General features: G+C 37.1%; 1 protein-coding gene across 3 annotated transcripts in view; it reads right to left on the bottom strand.

The window, feature by feature from the left end:
• The window catches only part of LOC136863312 (G-protein coupled receptor 143), a 221,260-nt gene that overhangs the window by 105,422 nt on the left and 89,854 nt on the right, over window positions 1–25,984 (bottom strand). For all 3 annotated transcript variants that reach the window (XM_067139700.2, XM_067139697.2, XM_067139699.2), the window contains exon 4: window positions 21,060–21,238. In XM_067139700.2, coding sequence (XP_066995801.2) covers window positions 21,060–21,238 — 179 coding nt within the window. The remainder of the gene's footprint in view (window positions 1–21,059; window positions 21,239–25,984) is intronic.

Genomic DNA, 25,984 nt, shown 5'->3' with positions numbered 1-25,984 from the left:
ATCTCCATATCAACATCAAAACTTGGACCTTGTTTCCAAACAAATTGCATGTGTCACCCCCTGGAGGAACTTTTGGGGGGGGGGGGGGTCTGTACCGGGCGGTACACCTCCACGCCGCTAATTTAAAATGTGCGCCAGTTGAAACTCCTCTGCTGGAGGAAGTCTGAACTTTATCTACGGTATTAATTTTCTACTTTCTCAGAAGATGTCACTACCTGGAAATTTTGGAGTTTTTGAACTGTGTCATTTTCGACGTATTTTTGTTTTGCTTGTAGTAAGAAGTGTGAACTTTCTCTTCTAGAGGACACTACTGAAGATCAACAATAGTGCGGAGTGAAAGAACTGTTTTTTTGGAGAAAATTTAATTTCAAAAGTTTGTTCTTTGCTAAATTTCTTTCAGTCATTGTTTAAGTTGGCAATATTAACCCTTTCTTTCCCCTTGTTTTGAATTTAGCCAATCCCGAATTTCTTAAATTAATTTTCCACCAATAATGTGTTTCTTCTTCATCTTGTGTAGGGGTTTTCGTTATCCACCAATAAAAAGATTGTGGGCGGGTGTTTTCCTTCCTGAAACACCTCGAACTTTCCGCGAGAGTATATAAACTGCTGATTTGAGGGTCTCTGCGCCACTTCTGTTCCATCTTTCAGTGTGTAAAGTACATAGCAGGGGGCGGGAAGTGCCTCTTTCTTCGGCAGCGGTCAACAAGGTAATGGCCGATTAATAACTTCTTTCTTTGCTAGCTCAGCAGTTTAACTCTCGGGGCGGGTCCGAAGTTTTTCCATAATGTAACCTTCCTTAAAATGTATCTATTCTATCTTTAAACTGCATATCAGGATAGAGAGTGCTTAACCCACTCGAGCTCCCAATCATATTGTTTTGAGGTGAACTTATTTTTCTCAACCTATTCTTCGTTAACGTAAAGCAAATTGTTCTTTTCTAAAGTCACCTCTGTAGTATGGGATTAGCCCTTGCATTAGTGGCCTAGAGCCAGATTAGGTTTTAAAAACAAATGCATTAGGAGTGCAGATCGCCTCCTCTCTAATTGTTATTTTAGAGGTCATGTAATTAGCCTTCTTCTCATTTAATAGACCTCAGTTGGTTGGGTATTTTACCCCTGTGTATATGTCCTTGGAGGACAGCTTGAAGGTGGAATTTGGTGTGTCCTTTGACAGGCCCGAATTTTGAGAGCAAGTTGCTCTTTTCCCGAAAATTTTGTTTTCTGCGTGCCTCAAGGAGGCCTTACTGTGTATTTTGGAGCAAGTGCTCCTAGGCTTGAATGGGGTTTTCTGCCCCTCTGTTGAAACTTGTGTTTGGGGTAAAACTGGGCTAATTGCTCAAGAAGTGTGAGGCTGGGGCTAGAAGCCCAAATCCTGTAAATATTGTAATTGTATTTTTATTGCCTTGCTACTCTGTACCTGCCATGATTGTTATTTCTTTATTTGGAAAAGAAAATATAACCTTGTTAATTTTACATGCACTATAATTTCGTAGCTTGAGACCCGTTCACACCCGCACCTTCTTTCACGCATAACTACCACAAAAACACGGTAACATATATAATCTTGAATATCTCTATAATCCCTGGATCGATTTTGGAGAGATTAACATGAGGAGACATTTAAAATGTGTTCTATAAGATGCCGTTCTTTCTGAATCAATATCCCAATTGGTTTAGAAGATAGCATATTTCTTGCACGGTTTCCAGAGCGTATGATGCAACCTATCCTTGACCCCGTGCTGGCTGTGCGATGAACAAGGTAGCGCTGCAGTGCATTGACTACTCATTCCTGCAAGACTTTGTCATTATTAGCACTGAAAATACACTCGCGAATACTTTATCAATTATTTATGATGTATTTTATTTAAGAAATACTTGATGTAGGTCAATCCCGGTACAATATTGTGATGAGTTGGCGGGGTAGTAAGACAGATTAACACTAGACTGGTAGCTTCTATACCAAGATTTATTAGCTAAGCACTAAAACTACACACTTTCACACACATGTTGCCAAGCTCACAACTTACACAAGTAGACTGTATGGGCCAGACTGTTGCTGCCCATCACGTAAACATTGAAATCTGAAGTGATGTTGCCCACTGATTGCTTTTCTGTTGAATTGTAGTGTAAATAATGTATGGCTTCTTTATAGACTGACACCCAGAGGTTAGGCAGATGAACTTATTTATTAGGATTCAGTCGCACTATTGTTCTAGTGTACTTGGAAGTGAATGTTCCTAATCGACCCAAAAAAAACTTACTGAAGGCGAAAGGAAAACGACGTGTGCCTGATGAGATTAGACTGGATTGAAAACAACCTGTCCTTGTTACTAGTGATACTCAGATCCGGTGTGCATTGTGCTTCAAAAAATTTGGAAGCTATGTAAGAAGTGTGTTGTTGGTTGCCATACACAGTACAGAATCCTTTCGTTACAGGAAGTAACAGTGTGGTGGTGTTATTACGTTTGTTTCTTATAGTGTTAAGTGTTGTAGGCATGTGCCTTGTATTACACTGGGCAACAAAATTTAAATTTTTGTTTGTTAAATGGAAGTGAAAGGGTGTTTCTGGTACAATTTTTTCTGCTGATTTCAAATCTGTTTTTGGAATTTTTCTATCATGCACAGTTTTTGAGTAATTTTCAACAAATTAAAAAAATGTTAAAAATTGTTATTCCTACTAAAATGTATTATCTTAACTTAAATTGAATTTACATGCATTTTAATTTAGATACACTTTTCTCTGCTGATTTCAAATCCGTTTTTAGAATTTTTCCATCACTCACAGTTTTTGAGTAATTTTTAAAAAATTAAAAGAAATGTTGTTGTTCCTACTAAAATTTATTATCTAAACTTAAATTTCATTTACATACCTAAAAAGTATGAGAGGTAGATTTTCGGCTGAACTTTGCTTGAGGAACATCCCTTTTGAGTGACCAGTAGTAGTCAGTCACCATATTTGGACCCCATTTTCCCTGGTAACGGCTTTCAAATTCGACGATGTCTTGATGGAAACGTTCCCCGTGTTCGTCTGAGACAGCGCCGAGATTTTCAAGGAAAAAGTCAAGATGCGAGTCCAAGAAGTGTATTTTAAGAGACATATTACATCCCGTGTGTTTATAGTTTTGTAGAAGTTCACTAATATGTTCCCTGTAATTCTCTGACCTGTAGTTTCCTACAAAGTTTGTGACCACCTTCTTAAATGATGACCATGCAGCTAGTTCGTATGTTTTTAACTTGCTTTCAAACACTGTATCTTTCATCAGTTCTTTGATCTGAGGACCAACAAATATGCCTTCCTTTAGTTTAGCTACAGATATTTTTGGAAATTTGGTTTGGAGAAATTGAAATGCATCCATACTATGATCAAGTGCTTTTACTAAATTCTTAATCAAACCTAGTTTTATGTGTAATGGGGGCAGTATAATTTTGTCAGATGCAACAAGAGGCTGATGAATGACATTTTCCTGTCTTGGAGTAAATGATTGTCTTTATGGCCAGTTCTTTTTTATATAGTGATTATTTCTATCTCGACTATCCCACTTGCATAAAAAGCAGCAAAATTTTGTATATCCTAACTGCAAACCAAGTAAGAGAGCTACAACTTTCAAATCTGAACATATCTGCCAGGAATACTTTTCATACTGGATAGCGGATAGTACCGTACCATTTTCATGTTCTCATATGATTCCTGTAAGTTAGCTGCATGGGCTACGGGAACTGATGGAAATGTATTTCCATTGTTAAGCAGTACCGCTTTCAAACTTCTTTTTGAAGAATCAATGAATAAACGCCATTCTTCTGGATTATGCTGCTGCCCTAGTAACTCGAAGAGACCTGTAACATCATTGCAGAAAACTAGTTCTTCCTTTTTAGAAAAAAAGATGCTCAAATTCCTTTTGACGTTGGCGGAAGAAGCAGACTTTGGTATCTTTCTCTATAAGGTTCCAGCCTTTTAGTCTTGAAGCAAGCAATTCTGATTTGGCTTTAGACAAATTAAGATCACGAACCAAATCATTTAGATCTGATTGTGTAAGTAAATGAGGCTCAGAAGAAGCAGCAGAACTTTCTACAAAGGGTCGGTCATCATCCATTTTTATTATCAAATAACTCTTCACCAACATCAACTTCTTCATCTCCATGCATCAACGATCTATCTGGTGGAGAAGGTATAGGAAGCCCTGGACCATGTAGAACCGGTATGGTTGCTGATTTCAGAGACGGATATACAACTGTATGTTTTGACTTTGAAGATATACCAGAGATATTAGTCACACAAAAATAGCAATCGGTCAAATGATCCGTAGGTTCCCTCCACTGCATCGGAATTCCAAAAGGCATATGGCGAGTCCCCTTCATCCATCCAGTCAGTAGAGTTACACATGAAGCACAACATATGTTAGGGGCCCAATTCTGATTCAGATCCATCTTGCAATCAAAATACAACTCATAAGCTTCCTTAATTAAAGTAGTAACACTTCGCCTCTGCGCTTTAAGGGTTAACTTGCCACATATATTACAGAAACTATCTGGTTTATTTTTACAGTTGCGAGGCATTTTTCACACAATAAAATAAAACACTACTGTATATTGAACACAAACTATCTCCTTTCAATAGACTTTGGAAGCACAACTCTATGCAGACAGTCGCATGAAAGAAATCTCTAATTCAACTGACAACTGCAATGTTTTAAAGTTTCTAATTGTTGTGGCAACAATGAATAATATGGAATTCTGTACATTCTTAAGAGAATAAAAAGGAAAAAAATATAGTAAGAGTATGATAAACCAACAATTATAATAGTTTATTAATCTTTGTTAATGGTAGCATGCTAACCCGTAAATATGAAAACAAAGATTTGAAATTACAAAAAAACTGTGGGTGATGGGAAGTTTCTGGTTTCATATTCGTAATCAGCACACAAAAGTACATAAGAATCACCATAAATTATACATTTAACAAAATCATTGTTGACCAGTGTTATTATTTTTCTAGTGCCATGTACCTGTTTTACCTGTTAACATTTTAATAAACAACAATTAGCTCACATACAATCATACATTTAAACCATCAAAACAACATTTTACCTTTCCCTCCCATGCCCAATGCCCAAATATGTTGGCATAGGCCTACACTACCCTTCCTTTCCATGCCCGCATCCATTGTCAAACAATATTTGAAAACTGAATGGAACTGGATTAACACAATTAATATAATTCATATTTTTAATATTCAATATGATGTAGGAATCACATAATTAAAAACTGAAAAAACAAAATCTTAAAAAAAATGTCATGGGAACTAACGGGTTAAATCCCTATTGTTTTGTGAGATGGAATTCTTACCTTCAGAACTCCTTGTGTTTCAATTTCATTAGATGTATTTCCTTTCACTTACGTTGAACATCATTTGGAATTTATTTATACTATTATATTTTGGATTAATGTCTTGGAGATATTACCTTTGAGTTGATAAGTTCACACTCCCCACCCTTGCCTTATTTTCCATTTTATGTAGTTCTGCTATTATTGTAGTGTATTATTTCACCCTCCATGTTAAGTAAGTAAATAACTATTTTCTTCTTATTATTATTTTTATTTTTATTATTAATAATAAAGATTGGCTACTTGGACAGCCAGAAAAACCTTGTTTTTAAAAGAACTGACCAGCAGTTACCCATGGCTTCGCTCGTGTGGATTTCGTAATTTCATAAAAGTAATCGTTCCTCGGTACTGTACTAAGATATTATCTGAAAATCCCTAAAGTTAAAAAAACTCACCAAAAAAGTGAATTTTATTTATCCCAGAAACTCTTTGTAAGCCACATTTGTGGTATATTGCCTTTTGGGGCTAAGATGACCATGCAACATAGAACTGTACATGTGAGAAACAGTCTGGTCTCGAGTCAGAAAAAAAAAAGGTTCTTTATTTTTAAAAGATATTCCAAATACCTATTCCCACGCGTGTAACATCTTCAGTTTTAGAGTTATAAGTAACCCCATAAAAAGAATTCAAGCCCTTTACCAGTCCTTCCCCCAGCCCCAAACAAGTGGATTTTCCAAAAACAAAAAATACAAGTTTCTTTATTTTTTGAGGAGATTCCAAATACCAATTTTTACATGTATAACATCTCCAGTTTTTTAAATGTAATATCCTCATAAAGGTAAATCAACCCTTTTTTCACTTCTTTTCACTCCCGTTAAGTGCCTTTTCCGAAAACGAAAAAACACATATTGCTGTATTTTTAAATGACTTGCCATATACAAAGTTTCTTGTCTGTAACACATTAACTTTTGACATATACTGTAGATATACCGGTACTCATTTTAAAAATACACCCGCTTTTTCAATTCTTTTCAGCCCCTTAAGTGGATTTTCTGCAAACAAAAAAATACACATTTCTTTATTTTTAAAGGAGATTCCAAATACCAGTTTTCACATCTGTAACATCTACAGTTTTTGGGATATAAGTATCCTCATAAAATGAATTCAACTTCTCTTCTTTCCAACCCCCTTAAGTGGACTTTCCAAAAACAAAAAACAAAATGTTTATTTTTAAAGGAGATTCAAAACACCAACTTTCACAGCTACAACATCTTCAGTTTTTGAGATATAAATATCCTCATAAACAGAATTCTACTCCTTCTTTACAAATTTTCACCTCCCACACCGTAAGTGGATTTTCCCGAAACAAAAGACGACAAAGAAATTTCAATAATTTTCATGTCTGTAACATCTTCAGTTCTTGAGATAGAATTGAACTCCTTCGCTTCTTCCTCCCCCCCCCCCCCCCCCAGTTGCTTTCCCTCCAAAAATGCGTGTTTGTTTATTTTTAAAGGAGATTCCAAATACCAATTTTCACATCTGACATCTTTTGTATCGTCATACAAATAATTCAACTAATTTTTCAATTCTTTCTGAAGTGAATTTTCCAAAAACGGAAGAATACATGTTTCTTTATTTTTAAAGGAGATTCCAAATACCAATTTTCATATCTGTAACATCTCCATGTTTGAGATATCATTATCCTAATAAAACAAACTCAACCCTCTTTTTAGCCCTCCCCCCCTTTTCAAGTGATTTTTCCGAAAACAAAGAAATACTAATTTCTTTATTTTTAAGAGAGATTAAAAATACCAATTTTCACATCTCTAAAATGTTTAGTTTTTGAGATATACTATAGATATGTTCATTTTAAAATTTCACCCCCTTTTTCAGTTCCCCTAAGTGGATTTTCTGAAAACAAATATCTATGTCTCTTTATTTTTACTGGAGATTCCAAATAACAATTTTCACATCTGTAACATGTTGCGTTCCTGAGATATACCGCAGATATAGTATTTTTAAAAATTCACCCATTTGTCACTCCTGTTCACCCCCATTAATTGGATTTTCCAAAAATTAAATAATAGGTGTTTCTTTATTTTTAATGGAGATTGCAAATACCAATTTTCATGCCTGTAACATCTTCAGTTTTTGAGATATAAGTATCCTCATAAAAGGTATTCAACCAGTTTTTCACCCCCCTCAATGGAATTTTCCAAAAACAAAAGAATACGTGTTTCTTCATTTTTAAAGGAGATCCCAAATACCAATTTTTATGTCTGTGAATTTTAAGTTCTTGAGATATACTCATTTAAACAATTCACCCCCCTTTTTGCCCCCTTAGCAATAGAATATCCAAAAATACTCCCTTAGTGAGTGCCTACACTCTAATATACATGTGTCCCCAAAATTTAATTTCTTTATGTCCAATAGTTTTGGCTCAGTGATGATGAATCAGTCTGTCAGGACATGTTATTTTATTATTTGTTTTTTTTTTTGGAAAATTCCATTAAGGGGGGTGAAAAACTGTGAGAAGGGGGTTGAAAACCTTTTATGAGGATACTTATATCTCAAAAGAACTGAAGATGTTACATACATATATACAGATCACAAGAGCATAACCAATCTTGTAATGAAAATTACTGTATATTACTCCGTGAATAGTTAATTGTAATAATTCTCCCATGTACTGTGATCTGTTTGGGGTTGCCCCTAGTAACCTTATGGGGATAGTTGAATGTTTCCTTGATCCTATGCGGGCATTAACTCACTGGTCCTTGACCTGATTGGACATGTTTGTGTCAGATGAGATGTTAATGATTGCTCTTCACAGCTGTGGATGGTGTTAACTGAATTTCATGTGGCCTGCTGTCGGGTCTTAATTTAAATGCAATTCCTCCGAGTTACTTTTGTTGTTATCATAACTGATACTCAGTACAATGAAATTTAACCATTTTATTCCTATATGATTACCATATTCTATTGTGTTTATGTGTATCTGATGTATATGTCAATTTGAGGCATTGATGTATCTATATTTGACGACTACAAATAGTGGTCTACAATTTCACGATTTAATCTTGCTCCGAGATGATTTTATTTTGGGGTCGTATTTCTACTTTGATACTTAACTGTTGTATCCTTACATTCTTTTAAAGTATAATTTATCTGAAAATGATTGTTGAAATTAGTATCATTCTTCATAATAGTTTTAGGTTACATTGTTCCTTAAATATAGTCAAGTTTTCCAGGTCAACTTCAGATCTTACCCACATAGTAGGATCTTGTTCAGACTTTCTTGAGAAGAGTTTTTGTGTACTTGATACACACAAACTTTATACGGGGGTTGGTATAAGGCCTTGTTTCTTGGAGTAAAGGTTTCACTGATATAAATCCTGTGATTTGGAACACTGATGATCGCTATCACTGAGGTACAAACATTTTTGTGGTTCTTTTTATTTATTTAATAATTTCTTCCACCTATTCACAAATTTAACAAAGATTAGTTGAGGCATTTCTGGCTTGTTGACAGGGATTCAATGTGCTACCTCAATCTCTTTCTTATCTAGGGAAAGTCTGACCACAATCTGATAAACTTGTTCATCAGTTTCACCTAGAATCTGTGGTATAACATGAATTTCTAGACTGTTTCTTTTAGAATATTATTTCAGATGTTCAAGTTCCTCATTTACATGACCTAGGTCTCGCAGTTGACCTAATCTCTTTTTCATTTCCATGAACTTATCCTGAAGTCCTCAAAATCTTTCTTGAAACAGACCATAGGTTGTTCAATACAAACTTTTCTTCAGTTAAACACTGCACAGGACTATTTAGCTGACTAAGTTCACCCTCCAATTCAATTATGAGAGGTCTGATTCAGGATACCTCGCATATCACAGTCCTATAAGAACAAATTTATAGCTTGTAACTTTTGGCTGCCATGGATGTGCCCATCTCTAGTCTCAAGGCCCGAAAATAAACATCTGTTCGGTCTGGGAAGACTCTTGCGAAGAGAGCTTCTGTCGTGAGATTTCAAAGTGGTAGTGCTATTCTGCCTTAGTTATATATTTACTGTTTGTATTGCATAATGAACAGTTTGATAAAGAATATGCATGGATTCAGAGAGCTTACACTGTTTGTAGCTAAGAGCATACCATACCTTCAAGCTGCGATAACTTCTCGTCAGACGCAGATAGTACTGCAGTTCCATTTCTTTTTCTTGTCTTTTGCCACTTTAAACTTGTGCACACAATCACTGTGAGACCTGCATTGGTATTTTCCTTCACTCTCTTGCATTGTTGGATGCGCTTGAGAACGGTTGGCTGTTGAGAGAGCTCTTGCATTATTGTAGTGATAAAGTTGTTAAAACCTATTGAAATAGCTTAATTTTTTGTATTTGTGATTCATTTAGTGCTATTTATATAGTGGTGTTTAGTGCTTGTTGGTAGAAATTGGGAGTAGTGATATTTATTTAAATTTTATAACAAGTAATTCAGTTGGTCTTCAGTAAATTACGTTTTCTAGGTTAAGTAGGCTAGCTAGGTTTCTAATTCAGGTTTAGGAAATACTTTAGGTAATAATAATATTATCTTTAAAAATATTTGTGAATATATGTAGGTTCTTTGGTATAATACTTACAAAGGCAGATTATCATAAGGAATAGTACCGTATCTTCCGCCGAAATTTCTCCGGTACTTCGTTTAGATATCCGTCCAAACCATCGCAAACATGATACGCCTGTAAACTTCCATTTAAAAAGTAGTTAAACAGATTACACGGTAAAAGTTAACAGTCGTTGTATTGTTATTGATTATTGTCGCTCCTCATATTCAAATATTGCATTGTTGGCTACAGTCATGAACAAAGGGAGTAGTGTAGTCAAGCAAATATACATAAAAACCAGCTGATCATGTATTCCAATCATTTGTACTTCTGAGTAGGTAGTTAAAGTATCCATAATTTACATTTCGCTCCCTCGATCTTTCAGTAATTATGAGCAGTTAGCTAAAAATAATAAAGTTCATATATCCCAGTAATTTGCAGTTCAAGTCCCTGGAGTAGTAGTAGTAGTTTTGATAGAAATATTTGAGAAATTATTGTAGACAACCTTGTATTTTTCAGTAGGCCTAATTAAGGACACTTTTATTCTCCGTCCCGTAGAGTAGGGAAAATAATAGTAATCCACCAGCTGTAATAATCACATAACCACATTTCAGTAGAATTGTAGTGAAGATAAGGTATAATATATTAGATAGTATTTTGCCAGTTATATTCGTGCTTTTCTTCGTGTACGGCAATCCTTTCGATACTTAAGCATTTAACCAAACGCAGTGTAGTGTAGACACATTGTAGTATAGATACAGTACATTTAGATAGTGCCGTATCTTGCCTGCTATATTCGTGTGTACCTATTAGACCGTAATGCTAATAATAATTTGTCTAAGCATTTAGCTTCGTTGGTAATCTTTGAGTACAGTAGTTCTTGCAAATTTCATTTCTGTTGTGCTTAGTAGTGACATACGGTACCAGTATCGTAATTAGGATACATCTGAAAGTAGTTTAAAAATTACTGTAGTGTACTGTACAGTAGTATACGAGTAATATCCTATTAGAATTTAGTGTGCTTATTTTATTATTGTAAAATATTTGTGTAGGACTGGTGTAGTAGAGGTATCCGTAGAAACTCTTACTAAATACTGTTGTTGTAATTACGATAGGCTTAATTGCAGTTTGGAATTGTGTATTTCTTGTTTATTACTTTCGATATACAGTAATTAACAGCAGTTTCTATCCTGTTAGGGGTTGTAGGATAAAAAATAGAGCACGACTAAGTAGTATTGTAGTGTTGTAGTCGTATATTAATTACCCTACTGTCGTGTGATCTTTGAGTACTACCCCAGACAATATATCCCTCCGTTCATTTATTTTTTGCAAATAAGTTATTTTATTTTTAATTTCATTTTTTCCCCGTAAAGAATGGCTAAGGAGCGAGAGTGTACGAACTGTGGGTGTGGCGAGGCATTGAGGGGTATGAGGGAGGAGTTGGAAAGTTTGAGGGAGATAATTAGGATTCTCACAGAAGACAGGAAGGAAGATATGACTCCCTCAAACAATGTACAAGTTACAGTAGGTATACAAGAGGGAGGGGAAGGAAAGGGAGGTGCTGTAGAAGACAGGTGCTCTAATGTTCTAAGGGGAAGGAGATTGCAGGCTAAGGGCTCTATTCAGGATCAGAATTCAGGACAGGTGTCTGTGCGAAATTGGTACGAGTCACTGCAGGTAGAACAACCGAGGGAAGATGAGGAACAGAGAAGTGTGGAAGTAGGAGAAAGGGAAGAGGTAGGAAAGGGAAATGTAGAGTAGAGGGTAGGAAAAGACAGGTGGAACAGGGTCATGGGAAGGAGAAAAGGGAGGAGGAAGTAGCTTCTGCAGCTATCAGGAAAGATAGGGCTGACCAGGAGGGGAGGGGATCAAATGAGGTGGGTAGGGTTGATGCTCTGGTCATGGGGGATTCCATTGTTAGACACGTGGGGAAAGTGTGTGGAAGAAAGGGAACCAGGGTAGAATGTTATCCAGGAATTAGGTTGAGGCAGATGTTGAGGAAAGTAGAAGAGAGGGAGGAGGGGAAGGAGAAGGTGGTAGTGTTTCACGTTGGTACCAACAACGTAAGGCAAGCTGATATAAGTACCAACATAGTTGGAGATGTGTGGGATCTGGTAAATGCAGCACGGGTGAAGTTTAAGAAAGCGGAGATTGTTATTAGTGGAATACTGTGTAGGAGGGATACTGATTGGAGGGTGATTGGGGATTTAAATGAGACTATGGAGTGGATATGTGGGAAACTGGGAGTGAAATTTCTAGATCCTAATGGGTGGGTAGGAGATAGGGATCTGCGCTCAGATGGCCTTCATTTAAACCGCAGTGGTATGTATAAGTTAGGAAATTTGTTTGGAAGGGTAATAGGGAGGTACATTCAGGGAAACGGGATGGCCTAGGGAGCGGTGATAAGGGAACAGGGAACTGGAAATCAAGTAGGTATGACATAAAATTGTTAGTGCTCAACTGTGGAAGTATTGTAAAGATAGGAATAGAGTTAAGTAATTTAATAGATATATACTTACCAGATATTGTAATAGGAGTTGAATCATGGCTGAGAAATGATATAATGGATGCAGAAATTTTCTCACGGAACTGGAGGGTGTATCGTAGAGATAGGATACGAATGGTAGGAGGGGAGTATTCATTCTCGTGAAAGAAGAATTTGTACGCTACGAAAAAATTAAAGATGAGACACATGAAATTCTAGGTGTAAGGCTCATTTCTAAAGATAATAGGCAACTTGATATATTTGGAGTGTACAGATTGGGAAAGGGTAGCACTGACGCGGATTCGGAATTATTTGATAGGATAGTCGGCTATGTGGGAAACGACATGGAAAGAAATGTGATTGTAGCGGGAGATCTGAATTTGCCAGTTGTCAATTGGGAAGGAAATGCAAACGACAGGAAGCATGACCAACAAATGGAAAATAAGTTAATATGGGAAGGACAGCTGATTCAGAAAGTGATGGAACCGTCCAGAGGGAAAAATATCCTGGATGTGGTGCTGATAAAACCAGATGAGCTCTATAGGGAAACTGAAGTAATAGATGGTATTAGTGATCATGAAGCTGTTTATGTGGTAGTTAAAAATAAATGTGATAGAAAATAAGGTCTTAAAAGTAGGACTATTAGGCAGTACCATATGGCTGATAAAGCAGGCATGAGGCACTTTCTAAAAAGTAACTATGATCGGTGGAAAACGGTAAATAAAAATATGTAAACAGACTCTGGGATGGGTTTAAAGAAATTGTTGAGGAATGCGAAAACAGGTTTGTACCTTTAAGGGTGGTAAGGAATGGTAAAGACCCACCCTATTATAATAGAGAAATGAAGAGACTAAGAAAGAGGTGCAGACTGGAAAGAAATAGAGTTAGAAAAGCTGTGGAAGTAAGGAGAAATTAAAGGAACTTACTAGAAAATTGAATTTAGCAAAGAAGGCAGCTAAGGATAACATGATGGCAAGCTCAAGTGGCAGTCATATAAATTTTAGTGAAAAATGGAAGGGTATGTATAGGTATTTTAAGGCAGAAACAGGTTCCAAGAAGGACATTCCAGGAATAATTAATGAACAAGGAGAGTGTGTATGTGAGGATCTTCAAAAGGCAGAAGTATTCAGTCAGCATTATGCAAAGATTGTTGGTTACAAGGATAATGTCCAGATAGAGGAGGAGACTAAGGCTAAAAAAGTATTAAAATTTACATATGATAACAATGACATTTACAATAAGATACAAATTTGAAAACTAGAAAAGCGGCTGGAATTGATCAGATTTCTGCGGATATACTAAAGACAATGGGTTGGGATATAGTACCATATCTGAAGTACTTATTTGATTATTGTTTGGTCGGAGGAGCTATACCAGATGAATGGAGATTTGTTATAGTAGCCCCTGTGTATAAAGGAAAGGGTGATAGACATAAAGCTGAAAATTACAGGCAGTAAGTTTGACATGCATTGTATGTAAACTTTGAGAAGGCATTCTTTCTGATTATATTAGACATGTTTGTGAAATTTATAACTGGTTCGATAGAAGGCAATTCATTTTTAGGAAAGGTTAGTCCACTGAAGCTCAACTTGTAGGATTCCAGCAAGATATAGCAGATATCTTGGGTTCTGGAGGTCAAATGGACTGTATCACGATCGACCTGTCTAAAGCATTTGATAGGGTGGATCATGGGAGACTACTGGCAAAAATGAGTGCAATTGGACTAGACAAAAGAGTGACTGAATGGGTTGCTATATTTCTAGAAAATAGATCTCAGAGAATTAGAGTAGGTGAAGCTCTATCTGACCCTGTAATAATTAAGAGGGGAATTCCTCAAGGCAGTATTATCGGACCTTTATGTTTTCTTATATATATAAATGATATGAGTAAAGGAGTGGAATCGGAGGTAAGGCTTTTTGCGGATGATGTTATTCTCTATAGAGTGATAAATAAGTTTCAAGATTATGAGCAACTGCAACGTGACCTCGAAAATGTTGTGAGATGGACAGCAGGCAATGGTATGTTGATAAACGGGGTTAAAAGTCAGGTTGTGAGTTTCACAAATAGGAAAAGTCCTCTCAGTTTTAATTACTGCGTTGATGGGGTAAAGTTCCTTTTGGGGATCATTGGAAGTATCTAGGTGTTAATATAAGGAAAGATCTTCATTGGGGTAATCACATAAATGGGATTGTAAATAAAGGGTACAGATCTCTGCACATGGTTATGAGGGTGTTTAGGGGTTGTAGTAGGGATGTAAAGGAGAGGGCATATAAGTCTCTGGTAAGACCCAAACTAGAGTATGGTTCCAGTGTATGGGACCCTCACCAGGATTACCTGATTCAAGAACTGGAAAAAATCCAAAGAAAAGCAGCTCGATTTGTTCTGGGTGATTTCCGACAAAAGAGTAGCGTTACAAAAATGTTGCAAAGTTTGGGTTGGGAAGAATTGAGAGAAAGAAGAAGAGCTGCTCGACTAAGTGGAATGTTTCAACAACAATAAATGTGTTTTAATTTAATACACCTATTCAATACTTTTATTTCCACTTATAGTGGTTACATAAATAGAATCACAGTTAAATGGTACATGTTTCGCCCTCAATTAAGGGCATCTTCAGCCTAAAAACAATCAAGAGTACAACTAATATTAAAAGTAGAAGCTAAAAGTTTAGCCAGTTATTAAAATTCGGGACATAAAAATGTGAAAAATGATACAATATATAAAGATGCTATTGCAATCACTGTCAATGATTAAACTAAAATATTGTCGGAGACTAAAACTTCTTCCATTAAAATTCCAATTAAAACAGTTCATAAAAGTATTGAATAGGTGGATTAAATTAAAACACCTTTATTGTTGTTGAACTGTAAATTTTCAATACGGACCAAAAATGAGATTTATAACATGTAATAAGTGGTATGTTCCGAGCTGTCAGCGGAGAGATGGCGTGGAATGACATTAGTAGACGAATAAGTTTGAATGGCGTTTATAAAAGTAGGAAAGATCACAATATGAAGATAAAGTTGGAATTCAAGAGGACAAGCTGGGGCAAATATTCATTTATAGGAAGGGGAGTTAGGTATTGGAATAACTTACCAAGGGAGACGTTCAATAAATTTCCAATTTCTTTGAAATCATTTAGGAAAAGGCTAGGAAAGCAACAGACAGGGAATCTGCCACCTGGGCGACTGCCCTAAATGCAGATCAGTATTGATTGATTGATTGATTGATTGATCATCTCTTAACAATTTTACCACACACAACACAAAAAACTGCCACTGCTCTATCTGCCATCTTGAAATGGCAAGTAATGACTTCCAATGAACTTAATCGTAGCACTGAGTGGGGTAAATGGTCGCATCTAAAAGTCAATCTGTCACTTGGTGATTGGTGGCGGAAACTGCCATTTTAGGAGACAAAGGAATGGGAATATCAGCCCTCATTCTGCCCTTTCCCCTAGATATTAACCTGATACTCATCAGTGGCAGGCTGACTGAGTATACTGTCATTTCTAAATTTTTCAACTTCCTGATAACCTGTGTAAATCAAACTGTTGGCCATGGAGGCCAATTCTAATTCCTCTGCATGCATAGTTTGCAGTTCACATTGTAATCCACCCTATTTATTAATGATGTATGGCCTCCATAGAGACAAGTTCACACTCATGGGCAACCTGTCTGTCTGTGAGGATGGGGCCTGACCTAGGATGAAATCCAATGTTAAAGATGGTACAAACACCCAGTCCCCGAGGCAGAGAAAATAGCCAATGAAGGTTAAAATTTCTGACTTACCTGCAAATCAAACCCAGGACCCCTTGGGCCAAAGGCCAGCATGTTAACCAGAGAGCCACGAGTTGGACATTTATCCTGTTATAAACTGGGTTAATGATCAACCTAACACACATGGACATGAAGAGAATGATAACGATCACATTACACACATTAATAAATAGGGTGGATTACAATGTGAACTGCAAACTATGTATGCAGAGGAATTAGAATTGGCCTACTGTGTATGCAGAGGAATTAGAATTGGCCTACTATGTATGCAGAGGAATTAGAATTGGCCTACTATGTATGCAGAGGAGATACAATCTCACACCTGTATCTACAGTCAGGGGCATAAGCTGCTCTGCAATCCGTTTACTAGGTGCATGCAAAAGCCTTTGCCGGTTTTTGTGGTAAAGAAAATACGTAATTATCAAGGGAAATTCATTTTTTGTTTATTCAAAATATTGGCCATTGACTTCTACACACTTCGCCAATCTTTCAGGTAAGTCATGAATACTCTGCCAGAAAAACTGCCTGTCTTTTGCGGCAAACCATTCGTCGAGCCATTTTCCAACTTCCTCGAAATTGCTGAAGTGCTACTCTGCGAGCGTGTGCCCCATTGATGCGAAGAGGTGATGGTCAGATGGCGCCAGGTTGGGGCAGTATTGCGGGTGCGGAAGGATGTCCCATCCAAGTGATTTCAAGGTGCCTTTCAATGGTTTTGCCGTGTGAGATGGCACATTGTCGTGTAACAAAATCACTCTGCCCTGCCTTCTGCCCCATTCCGGTCATCTTTCGATCAATGTGTGATTTAAATTAATAATTTGTTGGCGATAGTGTTGTGCATTAACAGTTTCGCTGAGCTTCAAGAGTTCATAATACACAATAATGCTCTGGTCCCACCAGACACAAAGCATGGTCTTCTTACCAAAGTGATTTATCGACACCATGTCTCACATGTTCTAATCGATGGAGCGTGTTCACCATATGTTTCTACCAGCAAAACAATTATTTTCCACAACCTTTTTCTTTTGATTAAATAAGAAAAGCAATGCATGCCACAAATGTTATTTTTTAGGCACAAACGTCAACATGATCACTGAATGATACAACACAGACGCTAGTGTTTGGTGGACTCAATTTATGTGTGTTGGGTAAATGCCAGATGAACAGGGTGACATATGTGTCAAATTCATATGCTGCATACTGTTCGTTGGCGCCATCTCTTAGTGAAACTGGAAAAGACTTATGCATACACCTGGTATTTCATATGTAAAATAGATACTGTCATTTGTTTTATAGCATAACGTATGTTGAACATTATGCGATCATTGTCACATTCGGCCAGCGTGTTGCAACATGGTTCAGTAGAGCTGCTGAACGACAGAACCTCGCTAAGTGGCTATGTCAGGGTTCGCTGGTGGCCACTGGTGTGTCCGAGCTGTGTGCATTCTCAAACAATGACAGTAATTATTCTAGTAGCTGTGAAATACAGATACAGCCAATGTTGAAGCATGTCTTCATATGGTTGTCTACTGCAAGGACCATTCGTCATCGGCAGCAGCTTTAACTTGTTTCCAAGTACTTAAACTTCTATCTGTGGATGTACTTTTGATGGTTGAACAGACCAATTCTAGCATGGAATAAGTGTCCACACAGATAGCACCGAACTGTTGGAGGAGGGCGTGGTTGTGGTGCACAGAATTTTTGTGCTTCTCTCCTGGCCTCTTCACATCTGTGTTGTTCCTCTTCAAATCGATTGACAGCAGCAGGGATGGTCCGGCGCCAAATTGTACAGTCTTGAGTAAGCGAGTCCCTGGTGTGTGGATTGAGACCTGTCATCTTCACAGTGTGCTTACGCTGGTCCTTATAGCGCCTCATGTGGGCTCCACGAGGTCTGGTGCCAGAACAAAGTTCACCATACAGGATTTCGCGTGGAAATCTGGTATCACTCATCCAACGGACATGCCCGATCCATCTAAGCTGATGATCAATGATGGACGATTCTATGCTCTTGGTATGTGCTTTCTCAAGAACAGTAATCTTGGTGACATGTCTTCCTTTTTGATCCTAAGGATGGATCAAAATTTTAATTGGTGGAAGTGCTCAGGCTTTTTCAATTCACGTTCGTAAAGGGTCCAAGTTTTCAAACCATATATCAACGTTGTGATGACAACAGCAAGGTACACCATGAGTTTCGTCTTCACAGTCAAGTCTTTATTCATGAACACCCGGTGTGATAGTCATTCAAATGCTGGATGGCCAGCACCAATTCTCTTCTCCACATCTTGCTCACAGTTACAGCCCACAGAGAGGATACTACCCAAGTATGAAAAGTGGTCTACCTGCTCCAGTGGAGTATCTGAGATGGAGATGTTGAAATGTGAAAGGGTTGTGCCTGGAGAAGATTGTGTCAGGACCTTGGTCTTTTGAACGATAACGGTAAGACCAAAACGATCACATTCACTCTTGTAGCAGTTAACTGACTGTTGCAATTTCTCTGGAGTGAGTGTAGGTGATGCAGCTTCATCTGCATAGAGCATTTTGGTTACCTTTGTAACCTGGGTGAGCCTCCGGGAACGAGTGAAGTCTCTTGCTATGTTGAAAAGCCCTCCATCGAAACGATACATAACCTCCACACCTGGGTTGTTTGTAGAAGATTCATGCAGCATGGCAGCCAAATATAAAGCAAATAATGTTTGAGCAAGCACACACTCCTGTTTTAGTCCATGAGTAACAGGAAATTCATCCGAGATCCTATTCTGATGGCAAACCTGTCCGGTCATGGCAAGGACCTTTAAAAAATTCAGTAAATAACATGGTTTGCAGTCCTCTTTGCCCTGATCATAACATGTGGCGGATTCTTCTCCAACTGTCGTGAGTAATGAGGATTGTACTTAGCTAAAAACACAATGTTGCTATTACTAGAACTTCAGTAAATTGCATACTCAAGTGTGAATAGAGTGTTAATGAGATCACATTGACAAATGGAACCTTAAACGAGTCCAGTGCAAGGATTGTGCAGAGCATCCATATCAGCATAACTTGGTTTGTTAACACAGAGTACCGGGAGAGTTGGCCGTGCGGTTAGGGGCACGCAGCTGTGAGCTTGCATCCGGGAGATAGTAGATTCGAGCCCCACTGTGGGCAGCCCAGAAGATGGTTTTCCGTGGTTTCCCATTTTCACACTAGGCAAATGCTGGGGCTGTACCTTAATTAAGGCCACGGCTGCTTCCTTCCCACTCCTAGGCCTTCCCTATCCTATCATCGCCATAAGACCTATCTGTATCAGTGCGATGTAAAGCAAGTTATTAACATAGTGGTCAAAGTCACTCGGTGCTTAGTGGTCAAAACAGTTTTAGCCCCAGATTTGTTTTCATGTGATGGTGCATTATTGTAGAAGGTAAACCAAGTTAAGCTGAGCATTTTCTTGTTGATTTCAATGGTGACTGCTGTCTGCTTGCTGCTTCCATTCTCATAATGAATTTTCAGTTTCGCACCCAATCATTCCCTTTCCCTGTTTTAAATGCTTGTAACAAAGTCATTCTTGGGAGCAGCTGAACTCGAGACTTTTCTTCTTATCATAATACTAGTGTGAAGTCTCTCACTGCAAGAACCAAATATTTTCAACTCCTGTTGATCACCATTACCAATGGTTTAGTTTGGATTAAAGCAAACACTGCCTTCTTGCACTGTTAATCGTTGTTAAACATTTCTCCCACCGAGCGCGATAGCTGCAGTCGCGTAAGTGCGGCCAGTATCCAGTAATCGGGAGATAGTGGTTTCGAGCCCCACTGTCGGCAGCCCTGAAGATGGTTTTCCGTGGTTTCCCATTTTCACACCAGGCAAATGCCAGGGCTGTACCTTAATTAAGGCCATGGCTGCTTCCTTGCAATTCCCAGGCCTTTCCTATCCCATCGTCGCCATAAGACCTATCTGTGTCGGTGTGACGTAAAGCAAAAAACAAAACATTTCTCTTTATGAGGATGTAACGCAATGTTAAGAATTGTTAGGTGTCTTTCAGAAAACTCACAGAATTCTATTAACACAAGATATAATGAAATGCCTGTCACAAGCCAGGACAAGAGGTGAGTGATAGAGGAGTAACACTTTTTCTTTTTTTTTTAATCGGTCCAGCTGGTAGCACCTTTAAGGGCCCAATGCCAGGGTAACAGCAAAGTCCTTAATGGCAACTTCGGCAGAGAAGGAAACCTTCAGAACGGCGCATTTGGTGGATGAGGCATTCCAGTATGCAGTCTGCTGCCTTGTAAATGATTTTTTTTTTTTGCTGACAGTTTAATGTCGCACTAACACTGCATGAAATAAATTTCAAGATTTAAAGTATTGAAAAGGTGGAATTTCTCTCACATATTTGAAGAATATACTGTCTCACTAACATATCAAAGGTTTTCAAAAACACAAGGAAAAGAAAGGGCTAGGATTGGGAAAGTAGTAGCCGAGGACTTAATTAAGCAAACTACAGAAAACCATCTTCAAGGCCACAAACCCGTCTCCCGAATGCAAGTTCACAGCTATACGACCTTAACCACACGGCCAGCTTGCTCAGTTTTTAGATGAAATATTGGACTGTTAAAGGCTAAGGGAGTTCATTCTGCCAGAAAAACCCTCAACTGTGTAAGGCATAGCAAGTCAGCAGAAGAGGAAAAAGAGGGATTGCTTTCAGTAATAATAGAACGAGACTCAGGAGGAGCCTTTCTCATCTCCACACCTTGCCTGCTGGAGTGGAAAACTGATGATGATGATGATGATGATGATGATGATGATGATGATGATGCAACTCACAGCCCACAATGTACATAAGGGCGAGGTCTTGGGTGAGTTTTATGATATCAGCTCAAAGTAACCCAAAAATTAAACACTTACTTTGCATCAGGTACATAGAGGAGTGATAAGCCAAAGGATGTAAGAACAGCAGGAATCGTCCATGCAGCAAAATGATAGAACACTGGATGGCCTTCACTTTCTTTCAAAACCAATCTTACATCAATCGCATAACAAAGTGTCCACAGCCATGTTGCCATATAGAAGTATTGGATCCAAGCCTATGTAAAAAAAAAAAAAAATACAGTATATTATTAAATAGTTGACAGAAGTTTAGACAATAACATAACCAGAAACAGATAAACCTTCTGAATACAAAGGATACATCTCCCACACGGCTGCGCCAAATATATTGCATTCCAGAAATATTTCAATACTCTCAGTAGCAATGGAGAATAAAATACCAGATCCCTTAGTAACAACCCACTGGGATCCAACGTATGTCCTGACGGTCAAGAGTAATGACACACTAATGGACAGGTTCTCTTACAGTGTATCTTTCAATTGTAGGAGTCGTTCCCATTCCTGCTTTAGCAATCTTTGTTCTTACAGTAGGGTTTCCCTCTCTGCCATAGCTTTGGCATGTATCTCGGCACGTACAGTAGACTAATCAGGTTTGACTCGGCCTCCACGCATTTTTTCTTTCTACTTATTTTTCTCATCAGAGCCAATCATTTCTTTAATTTTACGTAAGTTACAATGTTATCAGGATTAACTACGCCATCATTCTCCATTATGACCTTCTCAACATTGGCATACAACTCTTCTTGTCCCAGGACAATTTATTCTGCAGCTTGACGAACTCAACAGTTCTGCATTATTATTATTATTATTATTATTATTATTATTATTATTATTATTATTATTATTATTATTATACACACTATGGAATGTATCTGTATTCCAAGATCCCCTTTTGTTGTTCACTGTATGGTCCAGATTAATCTTGATGCACCTGGTTAGGTTAGCTCTGCAAAATCTCATGACAGCTCGATTCTGTCCTGCAAAATCCATAAATCATTAAAATTGATTCTGGCCATTATCATGAACAGGTCTGAAAAAACAGAATCACCAATTTCTAACTCAAGAAATGTCTGCTGTTTACACTCTTGTTGTTTTGTTGGGTATGACACCTCTAATTTTTTTTGTTGGACATGGATATAATGGTAATATCCAATCGTTCTACGAGTTACATAAATAGTGCTTTGAATATTACACCAATACTTGCTTCAGTATCCACTAAGTATTTGATCTTCTGATATGCCTGTGATGTATATAAAATTCTTAAAACAAATTTATAAGTATATTGTCCACCTGTTTAATACAAATAAGTTGATACCATTTAAAAAATGGTCTGTCGAAAACATTATATGAAAAGACATGTTTCGACCATACTAGAGATCATCTTGGGCTTGAGAGTACAAAGAAAATAGACGTATGGTATATATAAAACAGTAATACATACAGAAACTTATGAGATAAAAGACATTCAACAGTTATAGTAACAACTCAATATTTAAAATTTTCATCGTTGTTCAGTCTTGTAGAAAGACGAATGCTTATTTGAACAGAAATAAGTCCAGATTTGAACAAAAATTAGTTTGGCTGGAAGAGTTCCTTAAAAAATTTAGGTGGACTGTTTTTAATGAATCGTCAAATGTTTTCTGTCATTTCAATTCCGGAACAGAGTGAAAATTTGGGCTCTGTATTTCTTCATTAAGAGTAAAAATGTTAACCATGAATGTGAAGTGAAATCAGAAAGCAGAGTGCAGGAACAAATTTTTTTAATGAGTAAACAGAATTAATAGGATAAAATGCCGAAACATTTACTCACTCGCTCTTCAGGTTGGGTTGATGTTGACCTTTGCACTGACTAGGGAATGCTCAGAGATTACGTTCACTAGGGGAAGCGGCAGGTGAGGGAAGAGGCAGCGAGTTGAAGGATTGTATGGTGTGTTGCAGCAAACTTGCTTGTTTGTTGATTCAGATCTTTTTCAGTTATTATATCAAACAGAATGTTACTTCTTTCTTGAATTTCATTGAGATTATGAATAAGATTAGATTTTTGATCAAGGTGAATGTTTTCTAGAATGTTTAATAAAGTTCCTTTTTGGTTATGTGCAGGATATCCAAATCCTTATTAATGGAAGAAAATGAGTTATTGTAATCCTTCATATGTTCACTCATAGCGGAAAATTTCCTGTATTTACCTGCATTAAATGCTCTCTGTAACGGAGTAGAAAATTCCTCCCAGTCTGTCCGATGTAAATAGTGTCACATTGATTACACTTTAACATGTATACCCCTGATTGCATATGTTTGTTGGATTTATTGAGTGTGTTTGTATTATAAAAAAGTTTGGAGGCGGTGGTATTGGTTCGGAAAGCGATGCTGAGGTTTTTTTTAAAAAAGATATTCGAGATTTGGAACAGATTATTACTGTTAAAAATAAAGGTGACAAAATCATTCTTGTCTTTCTTTTCTTTTTTGATTGTGGTAATGGGTTTACTCTTTATCTTGTTTAAAATTCTGTCAACAAAATTACTATTTTAACCATTAATATGTGCTAAGGTATGGATGATATTAATTTCTTTCTTGTAGGCCTTTTTAGACATGGAGATGGTTCAAGGCTCTATATATCAAACTGTAAAAAGTGGACTTTTCATGGATGCAGGGGTGGAGCGAATCCCGTCTAATAGTATTTGCTGTGAAATCGACACAGTTCATGTACATGGAAGATTGCATTTTATGTTATTAATGTTAAATCATTTGACAATACCTATACTGTCTGCATACATCAAGGCATATAACTGTACAGTCTGTGGATGCTAAATGAATGAATGAATGAATGAATGAATGAATGCCACAGAAGTTTCTGGCAAAAACCTTTATAAAGATTCTTTCATTATTATTTTTTCACTGGTTAACTTTGCACTATTATGTTTTTAGTGATGCTGGGATAGGAAAGGTAGCAGTCATGGCCTTGGCTGAGGTGCAGCCCCAGTACTTGCATAGAGTGAAAATAGATCACTGAAAACCATTTAACAATGGGGTTTGAACTTCCAACGTGTCAAAAGCAAGCTTACAGGTATACAACACATACCGTGTAGCCAACCCCCTTGGTAAGATAACTGCAGTCCATATGTTTACTTTGAAACCATCTGGCACTTTGTAGAAGGTCTAGGTGTGCAAAATCTCAAATTTAAGACAATACGGAGCTGAATAGTTGGAGATAATTAATCAAACTAATTATCAATTTTTGGAAAAAGACTATGTACTTTGAGACTCATTCTCTGTGCCTGGAAGGGATACTCAGCAAGTTTTCTTTCTCTACACACCTGCAGTATAGCTTGAAAGAGTAGGGCTTTCCTCTTGTTGCTTCTCCATTAATGTGGAACACCATGTGTCTCTGTTATTCCCTCTGCCTTGACATTGTGTTTACCGTTCACTATTGTAGAGACATTTTGCCAGATATTCCCTTTTCTATACTGTACCAGGAAAAGATGGAGAATAAGGGATAAAGGCATGAGAGTTAACAAAGTGGTGTAAGGTCTTTATGGAGCAGGTACAGAGAGAGGTATACGCTGATCAAAATAATAGTTGATTCTTTTAAAGACAATATTTATTCATTTCCTTGATTGTGACTTGACTTTCCCCATTATTTACTTGATCAGAAAAAAAAAAGAAAAAGAAAAAAAACCTGATTCACTTTCGTCTTGAAGTTACTATCAAATCAATTATACTGAATGTTTGCCCTTCCAAAATAAATTTTCTTCCAAAGTATAATTTTTCCTTCAAAAGTTCTTAAAGTTCTTTTTTGAACTCGTTTGAAACAAAAGAAAATTATTTAATTTAAATTAAGTTTCTTTCACTCGAAATATAGAAATTTTTCTAAAATCTAGCACTTGAATTTGTAAAAGTCTCTTCTAGAGTTTCTTTAAATGTTTAACACATAAAACTTCACAAAATAATTAATTTTTTTCAAAGTTCGGTCTTATTATTTCTTTACGAATTGACGTTTTGAACACTGTAAGAATACTGCTGGAATACTACGATTCTCAGTAAGAGTTATTAAATTGTTTGCTGAACTGCTATCAATAGTCGCTGATTCTAATATTCCACCAATGAAAAGTTAGTTTTGTGGAATTTTAAAAGAGTCTGAAAAACACTTATATCATATGTAATCAGGAACTTAGGACTGGATTGTAAAGATATGCGGTTCAGCGAACCGCACTGAACCGCATGTTGACGTCCTTGGCAGCCGGTGTCGTGATGTCATCACCCAGGGTACCACGTCCAACTCCCTTGTTGAGACCACGTCCCATGTCCCTCGCTGAAACCATGCCTCCAATCCCGCGTTGAAACCACGTCTCCAATCCCACGCTGACAGGTAGATATGATTGTAATAGGCACTCATCAGGTTTTAAGGCGTTTTTGTTGGGTTTAAAACATGAAAAAGTTCAATTTACTAGTAATGATTATCGAGTGCCCTATCTAACCTATTTCAGATTTTTATGAATCAGATGATGAACAGTGTCGTGTTAAGTGCACATGTACAAAGTCTGGTAGTAAATTGTTAATGATCACAGCTCTAGAAATCGCAATTTTATAATAGTGCAGTGAGAATATTTACAAGTGTCTTCACACGTAAATCACAGTTTATTCAGAATGACGAACTGTTATATCTTGTGAATATTTACAAGAATTGTCACACGGAAATCACAGTCTATTAAAAAATGACAAAATGTTATATCTCGTGAAAGTTTATATGTATTAATTGCGGTAGAGTAGAATGAAGTACAACTTCACACAATCGCGACGAAAGATTAAATATGCTGATAATTCAAAATTGTCATTAGACATGCATTTTAAAACATTATTATGAGATAGTCTGTTTCAGTAAACGAAATACTCTCAAGTAAAATGTCATTAACTTGCACACATTCATCAGCTGTAAAATGTTTTAA

This window comes from Anabrus simplex, chromosome 2 (assembly GCF_040414725.1).
Source record: "Anabrus simplex isolate iqAnaSimp1 chromosome 2, ASM4041472v1, whole genome shotgun sequence".
In the NCBI taxonomy this organism is placed as follows: Eukaryota; Metazoa; Arthropoda; class Insecta; order Orthoptera; family Tettigoniidae; genus Anabrus; species Anabrus simplex.
Note: the sequence above shows the minus strand (reverse complement) of the source record. Positions and strands in the feature narration are given on the sequence as shown.